This window comes from Oncorhynchus masou, chromosome 14, assembly GCF_036934945.1.
Source record: "Oncorhynchus masou masou isolate Uvic2021 chromosome 14, UVic_Omas_1.1, whole genome shotgun sequence".
NCBI classification, from domain to species: domain Eukaryota; kingdom Metazoa; phylum Chordata; class Actinopteri; order Salmoniformes; family Salmonidae; genus Oncorhynchus; species Oncorhynchus masou.
Genome location: NC_088225.1, coordinates 30,753,582 through 30,777,574, shown reverse-complemented (window position 1 = coordinate 30,777,574; position 23,993 = coordinate 30,753,582). Strand labels below are relative to the sequence as shown.

The window sequence follows — 23,993 nt, the reverse complement described above, 5'->3', positions numbered from 1 at the left end:
AAACAAAAATCTCAAATTTGGACATATCAGACCAATGGACACATTTCCACCAGTCTAATGTCCATTGCTTGTGTTTCTTGGCCCAATTAAGTCTCTTCTTATTATTGGTGTCCTTTAGTGGTGGTTTCTTTGCAGCAATTCAACCATGAAGGCCTGATTCACGCAGTCTCCTCTGAACAGTTGATGTTGAGATGTGTCTGTTACTTGAACTCTGAAGCATTTATTTGGGCTGTAATTTCTGAGGCTGGTAACTCTAAAGAACGTATCCTCTGCAGCAGAGGTAACTCTGGGTCTTCCTTTCCTGTGGCGGTCCTCATGAGAGACAGTTAACTCTAATGAACGTATCCTCTGCAGCAGAGGTAACTCTGGGTCTTCCTTTCCTGTGGCGGTCCTCATGAGAGACAGTTAACTCTAATGAATGTATCCTCTGCAGCAGAGGTAACTCTGGGTCTTCCTTTCCTGTGGCGGTCCTCAGTTTCATCATAACGCTTGAAGGTTTTTGCGACTGCACTTGAAGTAACTTTCAAAGTTGTTGAAATTTTCCGGATTGACTCATCTTCATGTCTGTTGTTTCTCTTTGCTTATTTGAGCTGTTCTTGCCATAATATAGACTTACCAAATATGGCTATCTTCTGTATACAATCCCTATCTACCATTCCAGTGTTTAATTGCTATATTGTAATTACTTCGCCACCATGGCCTATTTATTTCCTTACCTTACCTCATTTGCACTCACTGTATATAGACTTTTTGTTTTCTTTTGTTCTACTGTATTATTGACTGTATGTTTTGTTTATTCCATGTGTAACTCTGTGTTGTTGTATGTGTCGAATTGCTACGCTTTATCTTGCCCAGGTCGCAGTTGCAAATGAGAACTTGTTCTCAACTAGCCTACCTGGTTAAATAAAGGTGTAATAAATCAAATTAAAATAAAATCTTGTCACAACACAACTGATTGGCTTAAGAAGGAAATCAATTCCACAAATGAACTTTTAAGAAGACATACCTATTAATTGAAATGCATTCCAGGTGACTACATCATGAAGCTGGTTGAGAGAATGCCAAGAGTGTGCAAAGCTGTCATCAAGGCAAAGGGTTGTTACTTTGAAAAATCTCAAATATAAAATATATTTTGATTTGTTTAACACTTTTTTTGGTTACTACATGATTCCATGTGTGTTATTTCATAGTTTTGATGTCTTCATTATCATTCTACAATGTAGAAAATAGTAAAAATAAAGAAAAGCCCTTGAATGGGAAGGTGTGTCCAAAGTTTTGACTGGTACGTATATACTAGGCGGTGTCAAAGAAAGGCCCAAAAATGTGTCAAAGACCTCCAGTCACCCAAGTCATAGACTGTTCTCTTTACTACCGCACGGCAAGCGGTACCGGAGCACCAAGTCTAGGTCCAAAAGGCTCCTTAACAGCTTCTACCCCAAGCCATAAGACTGCTGAACAATTAACCAAATGGTCACCCAGACTATTTACATTGAACCCCCACACACACACACACACACACACACACACACACACACACACACACACACACACACACACACACACACACACACACACACACACACACACACACACACACACACACACTGCGGCTACTTGCTGTTTATTATCTATGCATAGTCACTACACCTACCTACATGTACAAATTAACTTGACTAACCTGTGTCCCCACATTGACTCGGTACCAGAACCCCTGCATAGGGCCTCGTTATTGTTATTTTATTTTATTGGGTTACTTTTTATTGAATGTTTTACTTTAGTTTTTTTAGTAAATATTTTCCTAAATCTATTTATTAAACTGCATTGTTGGTTATGGGCTTGTAAGTAAGCATTTCACGGTAAGGTCTACACATGATGTATTCAGCGCATGTGACAAATACAATTTGATTTGATTTGCTAACCTGCATTTTCATTGGCTTCACAAATCTGTCAGTCATGCTTGCCCACACCCTCTCAGAATGCAGCATGGTGGAAAGAATGTAACACAATTAAGGAACTGTAGCCAGGCAGAGTGTCTTTATCGCCAAACAGTCGTCGTTTTCGGATGATTGAACTTAAGGTGAGTGTTACTAATGATATTTAAGAATGATCAGTCTATCGATCTGTTTTTATAAGGACTAAACATCTGACGGATATTGTGAGGAGGTTGGGGGGTAGCTAGCTAACCACATTGCAGCATCGAGACGCCACGTTAGTCGTTAGCAAAGTTGCTAACCAGAAAGCTAGCAGTAAACAGTTAGCTTGCTGATGTTACGTGGTTATTTTTGTTAGCTAGCTAGTTACCCATTCAGTGTCAGTTTTCACTTGTTACAAATAGATACATGTAACGAATAACGTTAACTATTCTCCTTCATCTAAAGCCTGTTTGTTTATCGGCTAGCGTAGTAACTAAAGTTACGTGTTTCCAACTCGGATGCTAGCTAACATTTGCCTCTCCGTGACCCATAGTACTCCGCGTGGAGACATTTTGACCAGACCAGGTTCGACTAGCGACGATAGAAAAGCTAATTACATTGCATTGGGCAAGCTGGCTAGCTAAATAGCAAGTTAGATACACAGATAAGTACATATTGAACGAGGCCCAATAACAATTAAATAAAGATAATGTCACAGAAATTGCAATGTATTTGGCTCACTTTGCAGATTAGTTAACGTTTGATGGCTAAGCTAGCTAGAATGTCTAGTATCTAACCTGACTTTCTAGCTACTGACTTACTATGTAACGTTAGTAGTTACTGCAGCCAACATGGCTGGCTAGTTAACTTGCTCTGTCTGTAAAATTTTGCTAGCGACTTCGTCGCGGTATCTTATTTAGCGAACTAGCAATCTACAAACACATGTTAACTTTGCAGTAGATGGCCGAGAGCTAGTGAACTATGGTATTGTTGTACTTAAGGGGCAGAGCGCGAGCTAGTAAACCGTATATTACTGGAATAGCTAGGTTAACTTGCTAGCTACACTTCACAATCCCGTGCATACTTTTTTGTAAACACTGGTCAAGTCTCAGTCAGGGAAGTTTTGCTAGTTTCCCGACAGAAGTTCAGTGTTTGAAAATGTCCATGTCCAGCAATGGGACTCGCTGGGTTTATAGCCGATGTTAAGACTTCAGATTCAGCATCTTCCATGCTGAACCTCCTAGACGAAACATACGGACAATTTGGCCTTATCAGAAGCCGGTTTGTAATACTAACAGTTAGCTATTTGTGGCAAGTAGCTAATGCTGGGCATACACCACACGACTAATACAATCGTAACAACTTGGATGTGCTCACATTTACATGTCTCCTTGTCCCAAATCTTTAATTCAATCAATCTTCAACCCCAGGACTGTGGTTCTCACATTACACAATGGTTCCTTAGTTGATCCCCCTGCGTTTCTATTGTCGCGTGTCGGCATTTTCCCCTAACGTTGAGCTGCTTTATTAGTGTTGAGATAATGTGCACATTATTATGTGTAGAATCATCCCAAAAGACATGGGTGCACAGAATATGGATAATAATAAATGTGATTTTTTTTTCTGTCATGGTAGGACGCAATGTAATATTGGTGGAGTTTGTTTTGCATGGCCCGGTGCCCCTGGTGAGTGGAGATTTTACTTAAAGACCCTTGGAATCTTCTTAAATGGGCGAACGTTGCTAAGCTGGAGCACCTGACCATGTAAAATGAACCTGTCCATTGAAAAAGGATCCACCAATCCGTTTTCCATCACCTTGGTCCACACGGTGCGGGTTGTTGTTGCGTTCCTCTTCGTCATTGTTTTGGTCTCACATGCTGAGTGCTCATTGGGCATGGACTGCTGCCAATAGCCAATCGCAACATAGTACTGCTCATACTACAAGATGGCAAAATCGCGTGGTGTATGTTCGGCATAACCAGTCTGGTTGTTGTGGGTTATTGCCGTGCATTCACTACACAATCTTTGACACCTTTTTGCCATCCCAGACACATTTTCATGTTGGAGATGAAATCCTATGAACTTGGGCAAGGATCAGGTCATTGGGACTCGTGTAGTTTGAGCGGGTCAAGACACTGATTTTGGCTGTTCCGTTCTCCAGACCCCCGGTGGGATGTCCTGATTTAATATTCGGGAACATTTTAGTTGTATCTTGTAGTATGAGGAGGGATACGATGCGATTGGGCAAGCATGTTGAGACCCAATCAATGACGGCAAAGATGAAACCAACAGCTACCACAGCCACAAATTGAAAATTGTCCGTATTGTAAACAATTTCTGAATAATAGAAGAATAGTAGTAATAGAGTTTAATATCAGATTTTAAGATGAGAAATTGTGGAAATACGCAGGATTTACCCATAATTATGACAGATTGGTAGAGCTGTGGAGAGAATGCAGCTGCTTAAATGTTACGTTTTCACCTCCAAATCCTAACCATTTGAGGGTCTGTATTTGGCCCCTCAGTCTCCTTTTCTGATGTTTTTTGCTAGGGTTGGAAACTTTCCAGTGAATTTGGGGAATTTTGTGTAAATTCATCAAAAAGTTAGCTTATAACGGCGAACCTTTTTTGTGGGATACATGTAAGGAAATTCTAGTCTAGTGACATATTTTGGTTAAACTATGCCCAATTCAATGGAATTGCAACCCTCTGCATTGTGTTCTTCCATCACATGTACAGTTGATTCTGAAGGTCTTGCACACTAATGAGATTCAATTGAACCCACACTACTACACTGTCTGAGCCAAGGACTACATGCTTTCTGTTAAGTTTTGATTACAATACTGGGTGGGGTGAATATATTTTATAACATACGTAATTTAAAAAAACTAGTAAATTGTAGCCTACAGCAAAGTGTTTCAATCATTTCTAACTTGTGAATAATTTCTGCTTGTTAGTTTTAACTTGCTTGAGTCTACTGAGTGTTAATTCACCTGTTTCAATACATGTTTCATTTTAAAACATTTATCTTACAAAGGAGTTTAATCTAAATGCTTAAATAGTTATCTGTACATGGAATTGTATTTGTTTTTTAAATTCCTTTTTCTAATCTTTACAAGAAAATGCCACGGGCCCTATCTGATGTTTGGAGACATTTCACTGCAGCTAATGTAGAAGGAAAAGCTGTGCACATTTGCAAATACTGTGCCAAATCATATGTGAAGAATGCAACAAAGATGCAGAATCATCTGGCCAAGAGCATTAAGTTCCCTCAGCGCTCACAATAAGCAACCTCTGACAAAAGTCCCTCTACTTCTATTTGAGGTGAAAATGGTGAATCAGACACCTTATCAATAGCAACAGCTCATGGGCCTCCTGGAATCAGAAGGTTTTTTTGACTCATTGGAGGAACTTAGTCAGAGAAATGCTGCTGAATGTCTTGCTCGAGCTGTGCATGCAACTCGTTCACCTCTGATGCTCATAGGCAATGTGTATTGGAAGATATTAATGAATGTTCTTTGCCCAGCATACACCCCTCCAACCAGACTACTTATCTACTCATTTGCTGGATGCAGAGTTCAACAGAGTTCAAGTGAAGGTCAAGCAAATCATAGAGAAAGCAGACTGTAATGTAATCATCTCTGATTGGTAGTCAAATGTTTGTGGGCAAGGAATAATTAACTACATCATCTCCACTCCTCAACCAGTATTCTACAAGAGCACAGACACACGGGACAACAGACACACCGGTCTCAACATTGCAGATAAACTGAAGTCAGTCATCAATGACCTTGGACCACCGAAGGTATTTTCACTGTTGACAAACAATGAAGGCTACTTGGTCTAAAGTGGAGGACTCCTACCCTCACATCACATCCTTTGGCTGTGCTGCTCATGAATTGAATCAGCTCCTCAAGGACATCATGGCACTGAAAACAATGGATACACTCTACAATAGAGCCAAGGAAGTGGTTAGATACAGTGCCTTGCGAAAGTATTCGGCCCCCTTGAACTTTGCGACCTTTTGCCACATTTCAGGCTTCAAACATAAAGATATAAAACTGTATTTTTTTGTGAAGAATCAACAACAAGTGGGACACAATCATGAAGTGGAATGACATTTATTGGATATTTCAAACTTTATTAACAAATCAAAAACTGAAAAATTGGGCATGCAAAATTATTCAGCCCCTTTACTTTCAGGCACTGTATGTGAAGGGTCATCAGGTTATATCAGCAATCTACCTCACCAAGCAAAGTGAGAAGAATAAGAGTAGCACATTGAAGCTGCCCAGCAACACCAGTTGGTTGGGGTGGTGGTGTCATTATGGTTGACAGTCTCTCCAAGAAATGGCCATATCAGTCTGCCAATATGGACAGCCCCGTCAAGAGGATCATCCTGGATGATTTATTTTGGGAGAGAGTGGAAACCTATAGCAGTAGCCATTGCACGGATTGAGGGAGACAATGCCATCCTGTCTGATGTTCAGACTCTGCTTGCAGATGTAAGAGAAGAAATCCATACTGCCCTGCCCACTTCACTGTTGCTCCAAGCAGAGGAAACTGCAGTTCTGAAATGCATCAAGAAGCGTGAAGACTTCTGCCTGAAGCCCATACATGGAGCAGTGTACATGTTTGACCCCAAATATGCTTGCAAGAGCATCCTGTCTGGTGCAGAGATCAACAAGGCCTATGGTGTCATCACTACTGTGTCTCGCCACCGTGGCCTACACTTCCAAGCAAGTGCTTTGGGATGGAGATGGAAAATGGTAGTTGTGCCAGGTTATCTCATCAGCCACCAGGTGGAAGGGACTTTGTGGATCTGAGGCTCTTTCCCCTGTTGCCTCCATCATCCTCCATATCCCACTAACATCAGCTGCCTCAGAGCGCAACTGGTCCTTGTCTGGGAACACACACACCAAAGCACGCAACAGGCTGACCAATACAGGGGTTTAAAAATTAGTGGCCATCTGGGAAAATGTGAGCCTTTTTGAGCCTGACAGTGAGCCATCCTCAACAGGGTTGGAAAGTGAAGGTGAGGCCAGAGAGTTTGATGTTCAAGAGGCGGACATTGAGGAGGTCCAGGGAGAAGACATGGAAGCCTGAGAGGAAGACAACCAAAGCTTTAGTTTCTAGACTATCATTTTACATGTATGTATGTATGTTGAAAATGTTTCTGGGAGATGTGATGGCTCATTGGCGATCATTCAATATTCCCTTTTGTTTTTCAGTGAAATCCTTCCATGTGAAGAGTCCACTCATTTAAAGTTCAATTCATAACTAAATTGTTTAAAAAAAATTATATTGGGAGGATTTAATAATTTACAATGGTCTGTCTACTTATAAGGTGTATGTTTGTCTCCATGTGATATGGTAAATATATCCAAAGGGGAAGTATTCAATTCAAAAAAACATATATTTAAATTATATTAATATTAGTTTGCATATATTTCCGTTAATTCCCACAAAGTTTCCACCTCTGAATATTCCCCAAAATGTGCATCCCTATATTTTGCAAATAATAATGTGCACACTTATAAAAGGCAGAAGCTTGCTGTTTGCATGTCGGCATTTTTTTGTTTGCAAACCATAATGGAAAAATAGTGATTTTTATTTTTATTCGATTGCCACCACAACTTTATTAATTCACTTCATCTTTCAGAGAGATGTAAGATCGATTATCTATTGCCTCTGCAAACTGACTCTGTGAATATGGATCATGGGATGCTCATGTCTTCACCCTACCAACGGAGTCGTTGACCCAAAGACAGGTGACAAGCTTGGGTCCAAAATATTCTCATAGAAATGCCTTGGGCGTATTTTGGCGAAAGTGAGACCTCTCACTTCACCTCTTCCTCTCTGATATGGCCTGCCCCCCCCCCCCCCCCCCCCTGCCTCATGAATGATGTCATTACTGGTTAAAGAGCGAGCACACACTTTTATAAAATAAGTTACTTCTATGCAGATGTTGTTTATCACTACAATAAAATGAGTCCCAACTGGAAGGGAAATGGATTGTTTGCCATCTGTAGCCCCATGAAGTCAGCCAAAACAAGCTCAACTCAATGCATTCTCTCACTCCTATTCAATATGCATTCCCCTGTATTGTGAATAGGCTACATCTTGATTTTACCAGTTGATAAATAGATTTACCATTGAAATAAATTAAAAGTCAAATTGATTGTATACTTGATTTAATTAATGCATGCATGGATGTCTCTGAAAAATGTTGATGTGAAAAAGTTCAAATGTGTTTATTGCACTCAGGATGCCGAGTGATTGAACAGCCAAGTCGCTGAGTTTCTGTCTGGAAGTGCCATTCTGTGACTTAAGCTAATACGCCTTTTGTTGCCGTGGTATCATTTTGGTATTGACTATTGTGATACTAATCCTGGTATCAGTATCTAAGTAAAAAGCCTAGAGTTTTCTTGATTGTGATGTCATTCAAACAGTATGTAGTGTTGTGGGCCCACAGTATCTCTGACAGTGGTATAACATTCTGTGTGGTAGCCTCACCTATATGGTCCAATGGTTGGGTAGAACAGCACCCCTATAGAAAGGGTTTGGTGAATAAACTGAAAATCCCTGTAGGTGGTCCACCCATTACATCTCACTGTGGGCTGTGTGATTGTTAATTCTATCAGTAGCAGCACATGAAGGTTAGTCTGCCCTTGTGCGTGTGATGCTGCATGTGCAGCCCCCCCTGCTCTCCTCCCTCAGCTACGTCACTGCCAGATCTAATGATGAGTCAGGCTCCCTCCCTTTTCTCCGTCAAGTGTGGGTTTGAACAGAACACTGCTCTGTGACTGGTCCATCCTGTGTCTGTGTGCTGTTGACCTAGAGCTGTTCCCTTTCCCCGGTGCGTTTCAACCTCTCAATGGCAGCATGCTAGTGCATCACTAACATATAGCACTATAGTTTGCTGGTCGTACATCAAGTTGACGCAAGGTTTGTGTAGCAGTCCTTTGTTTACTTTAAGCGTGCTGGGTTTTTAACAGCTCACCATATCTTTTGAGTTAATGGAATGTAGCCTGTTCAATCATTCTCATCCTGACTATTCCAGCTAGCCTATTTGTAGTAGACTTAAAAAACAACTATTTATTTATTTATAGGCAAGTCAGAACAAATGATTATTTACAATGACGGCCTACTGGGGAACAGTGGGTTAACTGCCTTGTTCAGGGGCAGAACGACAGAATATTATTCTTTGTTTTTACCTTGTCAGCTCGAGGATTCGATCCAGCAACCTTTCAGTTACTGGCCCAACGCTCTAACCACGAGGCTACCTGCTGACCTAGTCTTGCCAATACAGTGGGGCAAAAAAGTATTTAGTCAGCCACCAATTGTGCAAGTTCTCCCATTTAAAAAGACGAGGCCTGTAATTTTCATCATAGGTACACTTTAACTATGACAAACAAAATTAGAAGAAAACAAATCCAGAAAATCACATTGTAGGATTTTTAATGAATTTATTTGCAAATTATGGTGGAAAATAAATAAGTATTTGGTCACCTACAAACAAGCAAGATTTCTGGCTCTCACAGACCTGTAACTTCTTCTTTAAGAGGCTCCTCTGTCCTCTACTCATTACCTGTATTAATGGCACCTGTTTGTTATCAGTATAAAAGACACCTGTCCACAACCTCAAACAGTCACACTCCAAACTCCACTATGGCCAAGACCAAAGAGCTGTCAAAGGACACCAGAAACAAAATTGTAGACCTGCACCAGGCTGGGAAGACTGAATCTGCAATAGGTAAGCAGCTTGGTTTGAAGAAATCAACTGTGGGAGCAATTATTAGGAAATGGAAGACATACAAGACCACTGATAATCTTCCTCGATCTGGGGCTCCACGCAAGATCTCACCCCGTGGGGTCAAAATGATCACAAGCACGGTGAGCAAAAATCCCAGAACCACACAGGGGTACCGAGTGACAGTGTTTGAAGTGAAGACTTACAGAAAACATTTCACCTCTGTCATTGCCAACAAAGGGTATATAACAAAGTATTGAGATAAGTATTTGGTCAATAACAAAAGCTTATTTTCCACCATAATTTGCAAATAACTTCATTAAAAATCCTACAATGTGATTTTTTGGATTTGTTTTTCTCATTTTGTCTGTCATAGTTGAAGTGTGCCTATGATGAAAATTTCAGGCCTCATCTTTTTAAGTGGGAGAACTTGCACAATTGGTGGATGACTAAATACTTTTCTGCCCCACTGTATGACAGTAGGTATAGATATGAGATATGCCATAGACTTTTTTATCCAAAGCAACTTAGTCATCCGGGTGTAGATTTTACTCCTGGGAGTCGACCCCACTATCCTGGCGTTTTTAAGAGCCATGCATTACCAACTGAGCTACAGAGGACCCGTATCTAGCCTATTTCACTACTCAGTCCCATATTAAGCACACAAGTGATGTGCAGTATAGCCTGTGTCTTTTACAACCAATTCTGTAGCTCTTCTTAGAGCATAACCAACCTGGCCTGTATTCAGAAACATCTCCGACTAAGAGTGCTGATCTAGGATCAGCTTCCATCTGTCTATGTATTCATATTCACTAGAATATCTAAAAGGCAAACTTATTTGAGATCAACACTCCTTCTCTCACGCTTTATGAAATTGGGCCCTGAGGTGAAAAAAGAATCAACGGTTACAACTGAATGAATAAAACAAATATAACACAGATTGCACCTGGAATAACTGAAGGCATTCTGAGGACGTGTAACAAACAGCATGACTGTTACCACACCAGTCTTTCCTTTGTTGTGACAGTGGGCTGTTGGGTGGTTGCTGGTTGGTATGGCGATGACTTGATTGATGTAGGAATAGACCAAACATGAGTATCTGACCTGGTAGACAGCAGTTGTGCTTGTGTCGAGTCTCTCTCCCCGCTACACACATGATGCCCGCCTCCACTATCTTGCATAACAACAGAGACGGCTGCCAAGTCCCAGCCTGACTCCTCAGATACTCAGTCCTCTTGCCATAATATGCTGTTGCTCACATAATATGCCGCTCTCTCGCCGAAAAGCACTAGTTCCATGCTTACAGCCAGTCGGGTTTACAGTTTACAGTCTGGGTTTACAGTCTGGGTCTGCCAGTCAGTCTGGGTTTACAGTTTACAGTCCGGGTTTACAGTCTGGGTTGCCAGTTTACAGTCCGGGTTTACAGTCTGGGTTTACAGTCTGGGTTTACAGTCCGGGTTTACAGTCTGGGTTGCCAGTTTACAGTCCGGGTTTACAGTCTGGGTTGCCAGTTTAGGAATCACTGACAGGAAATAGACATTCACTGCTACAGTAGCCTCTCTCTCTGAGGGAACGATGACTCTGCAGTGCTGTACTGTGGACTGGATGTTGTGGATGTGCTACAGGGTTGAGACCAGTTGCTGCTCAGTAAGATTTCCCAGGTGTATTATTGTTATGGTATTATGACTTTTATTCCTAGGCACGCCGAAAAACATCTATATACACTGTGGAATTTACTGTTTGTTCCTATGTGACTAAATATTTAATTTGGCCTCGATTTTAATTGACTAGTCTCAAACTGGCCTTATTGTGTGTAATTGTTCTGATTTTATCTATACTGTAGACTTGTGTGGACTTATGTCTTCATAAGTTTTTCTGTGTTCTACTTGTCAGTGCCTTTTCACCAGGTCAAATTCCTTGGTACGTGTAAGCAAAGGTGATTCCTGAATCCCACCCTCTGTCTCATCCACAGTGATGCTCAAACGATGCCTATAGTGGACAAGCTCAAGGAGGCCCTGAAGCCCGGCCGGAAGGACTCCTCGGCGGGCGACGATAGCGACCTCAATAAGCTGCTGGCCTCCTCGGCCAAGAAGGTCCTGCTGCAGAAGATTGAGTTTGAGCCGGCCAGCAAAGGCTTCTCCTATCAGCTGGACAGTCTCAAGACCAAATATGTGATCCTCAACCCCCGTGGCAGTGAGGGGGCCACTTCGGGTCAGAGGGCCAGCACAGAGCCCGCTCAGATCAAGAGGCAAGGTAAGGCCGTTGACTGAGAAATTGACTCTCTCCCTCAGCCATTCAAGACGTTTGTTAATTCTGTGGCAGTGAAAACTAGATTTAACACACTTCGATATTCTTCATCACCCCCATTGTCTTAACCTTTTTGTTGGAATTGAAGAATAGCTCTATTCACCATGAGTGTTTCTCTCTACTGGGTTTTGGTGACGTGACCGAGTTTGGCTGAATTGTTGCGTTTTCTGTTGAACTATTCTCAATGGCTTTTCTGAATTATCCATGTAATTTCTGTAATTAATCTCACCCCTCCATCCACCAGTTTCAGACAACCAGTGTGGGGGCCAGAGCGATGGGATCCCCGCCCCGCAGAAGATGCTCTTCCCTGGGAACAGACTCTCCATGCGTTGGGAGCGTGTCTACCGGGTGGGAGCCGGCCTCCACAACCTGGGCAACACCTGCTTCCTTAACTCCACTGTGCAGTGTCTCACCTACACACCGCCCCTGGCAAACTATCTCCTCTCCAAGGAGCACAGTCGTGCCTGTGAGTAGTTCAGTTGACCTCTGGTTACATACCTTTTTGAATGGCACAATATAGGCGTTGTAGTGCAAAAACATTAAATGGGTCAATACAAAGCTTTTGCTTCTAGTTTTTGAGACTAAACGGGTCCCCTAAATGGACAAACATATTGTCTAGAAATGACCTCAAAGGTTGGATGGAAAGGGGCACATGTCCAACAGTTCTACTCCCATGAGTAAAAGGGGATGCCTAGTCAGTTGTACAACTGAATGCATTCAACTGATGTTTCTAAAAGCATAATGTTTGCTTAAAAACAATGGTTTTGTGTGCATTCACAATATAAGAAATTGATTCATATTATGTCATAAGCCAAACAGCCAACATCTGACACACACAATAAGCAATGAACATATGTTTAAGAAACTGTTGTGCTGGAAGTCAAATGACTTGGCCAGTCTGGTGGGGTAATGACGGTGACTTGACCAGTCTGGTGGGGGTAATGACGGTGACTTGGCCAGTCTGGTGGGGGTAATGACGGTGACTTGGCCAGTCTGGTGGGGGTAATGACGGTGACTTGGCCAGTCTGATGGGGGTAATGACGGTGACTTGGCCAGTCTGGTGGGGGTAATGACGGTGACTTGGCCAGTCTGGTGGGGGTAATGACGGTGACTTGGCCAGTCTGGTGGGGGTAATGACGGTGACTTGGCCAGTCTGGTGGGGGTAATGACGGTGACTTGGCCAGTCTGGTGGGGGTAATGACGGTGACTTGGCCAGTCTGGTGGGGGTAATGACGGTGACTTGGCCAGTCTGGTGGGGGTAATGACGGTGACTTGGCCAGTCTGGTGGGGGTAACGACGGTGACTTGGCCAGTCTGGTGGGGGTAGACTTGGCCAGTCTGGCCCAGTCTGGTGGGGGTAATGACGGTGACTTGGCCAGTCTGGGGGGGGGGGTAATGACGGTGACTTCACCTCATTATTCTATTCCTGTGCATTTCAGGTCACCAGTCGGGTTTCTGTATGATTTGTATAATGCAGAACCACATCATCCAAGCCTTTGCCAACACAGGAAATGCCATCAAGCCTGTCTCCTTCATCCGAGACCTAAAAAGTAAGTAGTGTGCTTCTTGTTTAGCTGTTTTCCATCTATTGGGTTGGCGTTGGTTTTTCAGAGTTGTAAGTGGAAGCTTGTTTCTAGCAGCATTGCAGTTTTTGTTGTCCTGCAAGGTACATGATATTGATTGGCTGTTATATTCTTGATTTCAGTTTAGTTTCAGAAACACTAACCAGGTTTCCATCCGTCCTTTTTGAGATTAAAGTACGTCGGGGGGGGAAACAAATGTCCCAACGGGCCAGGTGGAAACAGCAAATGTCACTAAACAAAATACGCTGGATACGGTTGGGATGGTTTTATGTCGAGGATGAATTATGTGAGTAATGGAAATGCTTTTATGTGCCAATATTGCTATAATAACATCATATTGGAGGCACATGATGACATGTTGTGTAGTCTTCCCACTACGACTCAGGAAACCGTAGTTTACTACAGATGAAATAAGTGATGAACTTCACAGGGTGGTGAAAGTACAAGGTGTTGAGCTTGATCCTCCTTTCCAACAAATATCCAGGGTCTTATTCTGGTCATGATCGATGAATGACTGCCGTTAGACAAATAAAAATGATCTCTCTGTCCAGTCATAATAATCATGTAGGCTATACCCTCACTGTATCTATGACTGTGAGCTGTTGTCTAGTGCTCATGTGCCAAGACCAGAGTGGGCTCACTCAGTATGTGTATATGTATCTTTAGTGACAACCGTCAGTAGAGTGAAATATGCGATGGAAACCCATTTAACTCTTATTTGTTACAGTTGAAGTTGGAAGTTTACATACTTAGGTTGGAGTCATTAACTCCTTTTTCAACCACTCCACTCTAACAGACTTGCTAAAACTATAGTTTGTTAGGACATCTACTTTGCATGACACAAGTCATTTTTCCAACAATTGTTTACAGACAGATTATTTCACTTATAATTCCCTGTATCACAAATCCAGTGTCAGAAGTTTACATACACTAAGTTGACTGTGCCTTTAAACAGCTAGGAAAATTACAGAAAATGTCATGGATATAGAAGCTTCTGATAGGCTAATTGACATCATTTGAATCAATTGGAGGTGTACCTGTGGATGTTTTTCAAGGCCTACCTTCAAAGGTAATGCCTCTTTGCTTGACATCATGGGAAAATCAAAAGAAATCAGCCAAGACCTCAGAAAAAAATATTGATTCATACTTGGGAGCAATTTACAAATGCCTGAAGGTACCACATTCATCTGTACAAACAATAGTACACAAGTATGAACACCATGGGACCACGCAGCCATCATACCGCTCAGGAAGGAGAGGCGTTCTGTCTCCTAGTGATGAACGTAATTTAGTGAGAAAGGTGCGAATCAATCCCAGAACAACAGCAGCAGCAAAGGACCTTGTGTAGATGCTGGAGGAAACGGGTACAAAAGTATCTATATCCACAGTAAATCGAGTCCTATATCAACATAACCTGAAAAGCCGCTCAGCAAGGAAGAAGCCACTGCTCCAAAACCGCCATTTAAAAAGCCAGACTACGGTTTGCAACTGCACATGCGGACAAAGATTGTACTTTTTGGAGAAATGTCCTCTGGTCTGATGACACAAGAATATAACTGTTTGGCCATAATGACCATTGTTAAGCTTGGAGGAAAAAGGGGGATGCTTGCAAGCTGAACACCATCCCAACCGTGAAACACTGGGGTGGCAGCATCATGCTGTGGGGGTGATTTGCTGCAGGAGGGACTGGTGCACTTCACAAAATAAATGGCATCATGAGGAAGGAAAATTGTGGTTAAAATAAAGCGACATCTCAAGACATCAGTCAGGAAGTTAAAACTTGACCGCAAATGGGTCTTCCAAATGGACAATGACCCCAATAATACTTAAAGTTGTGGCAAAATGGCTTAAGGACAACAAAGTCAACGTATTGGAGTTGCCATCATAAAGCACTGACCTCAATCCTATAGAAAATGTGTGGGCAGAACTGAAAAGGCCTGTGTGAGCAAGGAGGCCTACAAACCTGACTCAGTTACTGTCAGGGGGAATGGGCCAAAATTCAACTAACTTATTGTGGGAAGGCTACGCAAAACGTTTGACCCAAGTTAAACAATTTAAAGGCAATGCTACCAAATGCTAATTGATTGTATGTAAACTTCTGACCCACTGGGAATGTGATGAAAGAAATGAAGGCTGAAATATATCATTCTCTACTATTTTATTTTTTTTTTTTACATTTCACCTTCTTAAAATAAAGTGGTGATCCTAACTGACCGAAGACATTTAATCCTAGTTAAAATTCCCTGTCAGGAATTGTAAAAAACTGAGTTTAAATGTATTTGGCTAAGGTGTATGTAAACTTCTCCTTTAACTGTCCGTGGAAATGTTGCACCACGTCAACACACAGCCTTTTATCCACAACAAGTAAATTTGATGGAAACATCTTTGGTGAGAAAATGCGCATTTTGTTTATATGCAGATTTTTATTTTTGCGTAAGAATCTCACTAGTTGAATGGAAACCTAGCTAATGAAATGAGAACCAAAGAAATCTGATTTAGTATTATGTACTGCATGTTTTTCACTTGTTATTTACCCGTACATCGATATTGTAATATATAATCGTTCCGTAGATGGTGCATTGTGCCAGAGAACACCCTGGAGACTCGGTAGCAGTATGCATAAGGTGATGACATAACGCTGGTTGGAAGTGTCACTGTGACAGTAGTGCCTTAGTGAGGCTGTGACTGTTATATACGGAGGGGAGGGATGGTACAACCACCACACTGTTATATATAGAGGGAGGGGAGGGATGGTACAACCACCACACTGTTATATATAGAGGGAGGGGAGGGATGGTACAACCACCACACTGTTATATATAGAGAGAGGGGGAGGGATGGTACAACCACCACACTGTACAACCACCACACTGTTATATAGAGAGAGGGGAGGGATGGTGCAACCACCACACTGTTATATATAGAGGAGGGGGAGGGATGGTACAACCACCACACTGTTATATATAGAGAGGGGGAGGGATGGTACAACCACCACACTGTTATATATAGAGAGAGGGAGGGATGGTACAACCACCACACTGTTATATAGAGAGAGAGGGGAGGGATGGTACAACCACCACACTGTTATATATAGAGAGGGGAGGGATGGTACAACCACCACACTGTTATATATAGAGAGAGGGGAGGGATGGTACAACCACCACACTGTTATATATAGAGAGAGGGGAGGGATGGAACAACCACCACACTGTTATATAGAGAGAGGGGAGGGATGGTACAACCACCACACTGTTATATAGAGAGAGAGGGGAGGGATGGTACAACCACCACACTGTTATATAGAGAGAGAGGGGAGGGATGGAACAACCACCACACTGTTATATAGAGAGAGAGGGGAGGGATGGTACAACCACCACACTGTTATATAGAGAGAGAGGGGAGGGATGGTACAACCACCACACTGTTATATAGAGAGAGAGGGGGAGGGATGGAACAACCACCACACTGTTATATAGAGAGAGAGGAGGGATGGTACAACCACCACACTGTTATATAGAGAGAGAGGGGAGGGATGGTACAACCACACACTGTTATATATAGAGAGAGGGGAGGATGGTGCAACCACCACACTGTTATATAGAGAGGGGGAGGGATGGTACAACCACCACACTGTTATATATATATAGAGAGGGGAGGGAATGGTACAACCACCACACTGTTATATAGAGAGAGAGGGGAGGGATGGTACAACCACCACACTGTTATATAGAGGGAGAGGGGAGGGATGGTGCAACCACCACACTGTTATATAGAGAGAGAGGGGAGGGATGGTGCAACCACCACACTGTTATATAGAGAGAGAGGGGAGGGATGGTACAACCACCACACTGTTATATATAGAGAGAGAGGAGGGATGGTACAACCACCACACTGTTATATAGAGAGAGGGGAGGGATGGTACAACCACCACACTGTTATATATAGAGAGAGGGGAGGGATGGTACAACCACCACACTGTTATATATAGAGAGGGGGAGGGATGGTACAACCACCACACTGTTATATATAGAGAGAGAGGGGAGGGATGGTACAACCACCACACTGTTATATATAGAGAGAGGGGAGGGATGGTGCAACCACCACACTGTTATATATAGAGAGAGAGGGGAGGGATGGTACAACCACCACACTGTTATATATAGAGAGAGAGGAGGGATGGTACAACCACCACACTGTTATATACATATAGAGAGAGGGAAGGGATGGTACAACCACCACACTGTTATATAGAGAGAGGGGAGGGAGGGATGGTACAACCACCACACTGTTATATAGAGAGAGGGGAGGGAGGGATGGTGCAACCACCACACTGTTATATAGAGAGATAGGGGATGGTACAACCACCACACTGTTATATAGAGAGAGAGGGGAGGGATGGTACAAGCACCACACTGTTATATAGAGAGGGGAGGGAGGGATGGTACAACCACCACACTGTTATATAGAGAGAGAGGGGAGGGATGGTACAACCACCACACTGTTATATAGAGAGAGGGGAGGGATGGTACAACCACCACACTGTTATATATAGAGAGGAGGAGGTACAACCACCACACTGTTATATAGAGGGAGGGATGGTACAACCACCACACTGTTATATATAGAGAGAGGGGAGGGAGGGGTGGTACAACCACCACACTGTTATATATAGAGAGAGGGGAGGGTTGGTACAACCACCACACTGTTATATATATATATATATATATAGAGAGATGGGAGGGATGGTACAACCACCACACTGTTATATAGAGAGAGAGGGGAGGGATGGTACAACCACCACACTGTTATATAGAGAGAGAGAGGGGAGGGATGGTACAACCACCACACTGTTATATAGAGAGAGGGGAGGGAGGGATGGTACAACCACCACACTGTTATATAGAGAGAGAGGGAGGGATGGTACAACCACCACACTGTTATATAGAGAGAGAGGGGAGGGATGGTACAACCACCACACTGTTATATAGAGAGAGAGGGGAGGGATGGTACAACCACCACACTTATATAGAGAGATGGGAGGGATGGTACAACCACCACACTGTTATATATATATATATATAGAGAGGGGAGGGAATGGTACAACCACCACACTGTTATATATATATATAGAGAGAGGGGGAGGGATGGTACAACCACCACACTGTTATATAGAGGGGGAGGGATGGTACAACCACCACACTGTTATATATAGCGAGAGGGTAGGGATGGTACAACCACCACACTGTTATATATAGAGAGAGGGGAGGGATGGTACAACCACCACACTGTTATATAGAGAGAGAGGGGGAGGGATGGTACAACCACCACACTGTTATATAGAGAGAGGGAGACAACCACCACACTGTTATATAGAGAGAGGGATGGTACAACCACCACACTGTTATATATAGAGAGAGGGGAGGGATGGGTTATATAGAGAGAGGAGGGATGGTACAACCACCACACTGTTATATATAGAGAGAGGGGAGGGATGGTACAACCACCACACTGTTATATATAGAGAGGGAGGGATGGTACAACCACCACACTGTTATATAGGAGAGAGGGGATGGTACAACCACCACACTGTTATATATATAGAGAGGGGAGGGATGGTACAACCACCACACTGTTATATATAGAGAGAGGGGAGGGATGGTACAACCACCACACTGTTATATATAGAGGGGAGGGATGGTACAACCACCACACTGTTATATAGAGAGAGAGGGGAGGGATGGTACAACCACCACACTGTTATATAGAGAGAGGGGAGGGATGGTACAACCACCACACTGTTATATATAGAGAGAGGGGGGAGGGATGGTACAACCACCACACTGTTATATAGAGAGAGAGGGGAGGGATGGACAACCACCACACTGTTATATTTAGAGAGAGAGGGGAGGGATGGTACAACCACCACACTGTTATATAGAGAGAGGGGAGGGATGGTACAACCACCACACTGTTATATATAGAGAGAGGGGAGGGATGGTACAACCACCACACTGTTATATATAGAGAGAGGGGAGGGATGGTACAACCACCACACTGTTATATATAGAGAGAGAGAGGGGAGAGATGGTGCAACCACCACACTGTTATATAGAGAGAGGGGAGGGATGGTACAACCACCACACTGTTATATAGAGAGAGGGGGGGGGATGGTACAACCACCACACTGTTATATAGAGAGGGGAGGGATGGTACAACCACCACACTGTTATATAGAGAGAGAGGGGAGGGATGGTACAACCACCACACTGTTATATAGAGAGGGGAGGGAGGGATGGTACAACCACCACACTGTTATATATAGAGAGAGGGGAGGGAGGGGTGGTACAACCACCACACTGTTATATAGAGAGAGGGGAGGGATGGTACAACCACCACACTGTTATATATAGAGAGAGGGGAGGGAGGGGTGGTACAACCACCACACTGTTATATATAGAGAGAGGGGAGGGTTGGTACAACCACCACACTGTTATATATATATATAGAGAGATGGGAGGGATGGTACAACCACCACACTGTTATATAGAGAGAGAGGGGAGGGATGGTACAACCACCACACTGTTATATAGAGAGAGGGGAGGGATGGTACAACCACCACACTGTTATATATAGAGAGAGGGGAGGGAGGGATGGTACAACCACCACACTGTTATATAGAGAGAGAGGGAGGGATGGTACAACCACCACACTGTTATATAGAGAGAGGGGAGGGATGGTACAACCACCACACTGTTATATATAGAGAGAGGGGAGGGAGGGGTGGTACAACCACCACACTGTTATATATAGAGAGAGGGGAGGGAGGGGTGGTACAACCACCACACTGTTATATATAGAGAGAGGGGAGGGAGGGGTGGTACAACCACCACACTGTTATATATAGAGAGAGGGGAGGGTTGGTACAACCACCACACTGTTATATATATATATAGAGAGATGGGAGGGATGGTACAACCACCACACTGTTATATAGAGAGAGAGGGGAGGGATGGTACAACCACCACACTGTTATATAGAGAGAGGGGAGGGAGGGATGGTACAACCACCACACTGTTATATAGAGAGAGAGGGAAGGGTTGGTACAACCACCACACTGTTATATAGAGAGAGAGGGGAGGGATGGTACAACCACCACACTGTTATATATATATAGAGAGAGGGGAGGGTTGGTACAACCACCACACTTATATAGAGAGATGGGAGGGATGGTACAACCACCACACTGTTATATATATATATATATATAGAGAGGGGAGGGAATGGTACAACCACCACACTGTTATATATATATAGAGAGAGGGGAGGGATGGTACAACCACCACACTGTTATATAGAGGGGGAGGGATGGTACAACCACCACACTGTTATATATAGAGAGAGGGGAGGGATGGTACAACCACCACACTGTTATATATAGAGAGAGGGGAGGGATGGTACAACCACCACACTGTTATATAGAGAGAGAGGGGAGGGATGGTACAACCACCACACTGTTATATAGAGAGAGAGGGGAGGGATGGTACAACCACCACACTGTTATATAGAGAGAGGGGAGGGATGGTACAACCACCACACTGTTATATAGAGAGAGAGGGGAGGGATGGTACAACCACCACACTGTTATATATAGAGAGGGGAGGGATGGTACAACCACCACACTGTTATATATAGAGGGGAGGGATGGTACAACCACCACACTGTTATATAGAGAGAGGGGAGGGATGGTACAACCACCACACTGTTATATATATAGAGAGGGGAGGGATGGTACAACCACCACACTGTTATATATAGAGAGAGGGGAGGGATGGTACAACCACCACACTGTTATATATAGAGGGGAGGGATGGTACAACCACCACACTGTTATATAGAGAGGAGGGGAGGGATGGTACAACCACCACACTGTTATATAGAGAGAGGGGAGGGATGGTACAACCACCACACTGTTATATATAGAGAGAGGGGAGGGATGGTACAACCACCACACTGTTATATAGAGAGAGAGGGGAGGGATGGAACAACCACCACACTGTTATATTTAGAGAGAGAGGGGAGGGATGGTACAACCACCACACTGTTATATATAGAGAGAGGGGAGGGATGGTACAACCACCACACTGTTATATATAGAGAGAGGGGAGGGATGGTACAACCACCACACTGTTATATATAGAGAGAGGGGAGGGATGGTACAACCACCACACTGTTATATATAGAGAGAGGGAGGGATGGTACAACCACCACACTGTTATATATAGAGAGAGGGGAGGGATGGTACAACCACCACACTGTTATATATAGAGAGAGGGAGGGATGGTACAACCACCACACTGTTATATATAGAGAGAGGGGAGGGATGGTACAACCACTACACTGTTATATATAGAGAGAGGGGAGGGATGGTACAACCACCACACTGTTATATATAGAGAGAGGGGAGGGATGGTACAACCACCACACTGTTATATATAGAGAGATGGGAGGGATGGTACAACCACCACACTGTTATATAGAGAGATGGGAGGGATGGTACAACCACCACACTGTTATATAGAGAGAGAGGGGAGGGATGGTACAACCACCACACTGTTATATAGAGAGAGGGGAGGGATGGTACAACCACCACACTGTTATATAGAGGGGAGGGATGGTGCAACCACCACACTGTTATATATATAGAGAGGGGAGGGATGGTACAACCACCACACTGTTATATATATAGAGAGGGGAGGGATGGTACAACCACCACACTGTTATATATATAGAGGGGAGGGATGGTACAACCACCACACTGTTATATATATAGAGAGGGGAGGATGGTACAACCACCACACTGTTATATAGAGAGAGAGGGGAGGGATGGTACAACCACCACACTGTTATATAGAGAGAGGGGAGGGATGGTACAACCACCACACTGTTATATAGAGGGGAGATGGATGGTGCAACCACCACACTGTTATATAGAGAGGGGAGGGATGGTACAACCACCACACTGTTATATATATAGAGGGGGGAGGGATGGTACAACCACCACACTGTTATATATATAGAGAGGGGAGGGATGGTACAACCACCACACTGTTATATATATAGAGAGGGGAGGGATGGTACAACCACCACACTGTTATATAGAGGGGGAGGGATGGTACAACCACCACACTGTTATATATATAGAGGGGGGGAGGGATGGTACAACCACCACACTGTTATATAGAGAGAGGGGGAGGGATGGTACAACCACCACACTGTTATATAGAGAGAGGGGAGGGATGGTACAACCACCACACTGTTATATAGAGAGAGGGGAGGGATGGTACAACCACCACACTGTTATATAGAGGGGAGGGATGGTGCAACCACCACACTGTTATATATAGAGAGGGGAGGGATGGTACAACCACCACACTGTTATATAGAGAGGGGGAGGGATGGTACAACCACCACACTGTTATATATAGAGAGGGGAGGGATGGTACAACCACCACACTGTTATATATATAGAGAGGGGAGGGATGGTACAACCACCACACTGTTATATATATAGAGGGGGGAGGGATGGTACAACCACCACACTGTTATATATATAGAGAGGGGAGGGATGGTACAACCACCACACTGTTATATAGAGAGAGGGGGAGGGATGGTACAACCACCACACTGTTATATAGAGAGAGGGGAGGGATGGTACAACCACCACACTGTTATATAGAGGGGAGGGATGGTCTAACCACCACACTGTTATATATATAGAGAGAGAGGGGAGGGATGGTACAACCACCACACTGTTATATATATAGAGAGGGGAGGGATGGTACAACCACCACACTGTTATATAGAGAGAGGGGAGGGATGGTACAACCACCACACTGTTATATAGAGAGAGAGGGGGATGGTACAACCACCACACTGTTATATAGAGAGAGAGGGGAGGGATGGTACAACCACCACACTGTTATATATATATATAGAGAGGGGAGGGAATGGTACAACCACCACACTGTTATATAGAGAGAGGGAGGGATGGTACAACCACCACACTGTTATATAGAGAGAGGGGGAGGGATGGTACAACCACCACACTGTTATATAGAGAGAGGGGGGATGGTACAACCACCACACTGTTATATAGAGAGAGGGGGGAGGGATGGTACAACCACCACACTGTTATATAGAGAGGAGGGGAGGGATGGTACAACCACCACACTGTTATATATAGAGGGGAGGGATGGTGCAACCACCACACTGTTATATATAGAGAGGGGGAGGGATGGTACAACCACCACACTGTTATATATAGAGAGAGGGGGGATGGTACAACCACCACACTGTTATATATAGAGGGGAGGGATGGTACAACCACCACACTGTTATATAGAGAGGAGGGGAGGGATGGTACAACCACCACACTGTT

At 43.6% G+C, this 23,993-nt stretch overlaps 1 protein-coding gene across 1 annotated transcript in view; it reads left to right on the top strand.

Annotated features, from left to right (window-relative positions):
• The first annotated feature begins 1,967 nt into the window (after positions 1–1,967).
• Positions 1,968–23,993, top strand: part of LOC135553868 (ubiquitin carboxyl-terminal hydrolase 36-like) — a 52,572-nt gene continuing 30,546 nt past the window's right edge. Inside the window, 4 exon segments of the mRNA XM_064985795.1 lie at positions 1,968–2,077; positions 11,639–11,919; positions 12,218–12,439; positions 13,412–13,522. Of these exon segments, the coding sequence (XP_064841867.1) occupies positions 11,652–11,919; positions 12,218–12,439; positions 13,412–13,522 (601 nt within the window). The 5' untranslated portion in view covers positions 1,968–2,077; positions 11,639–11,651.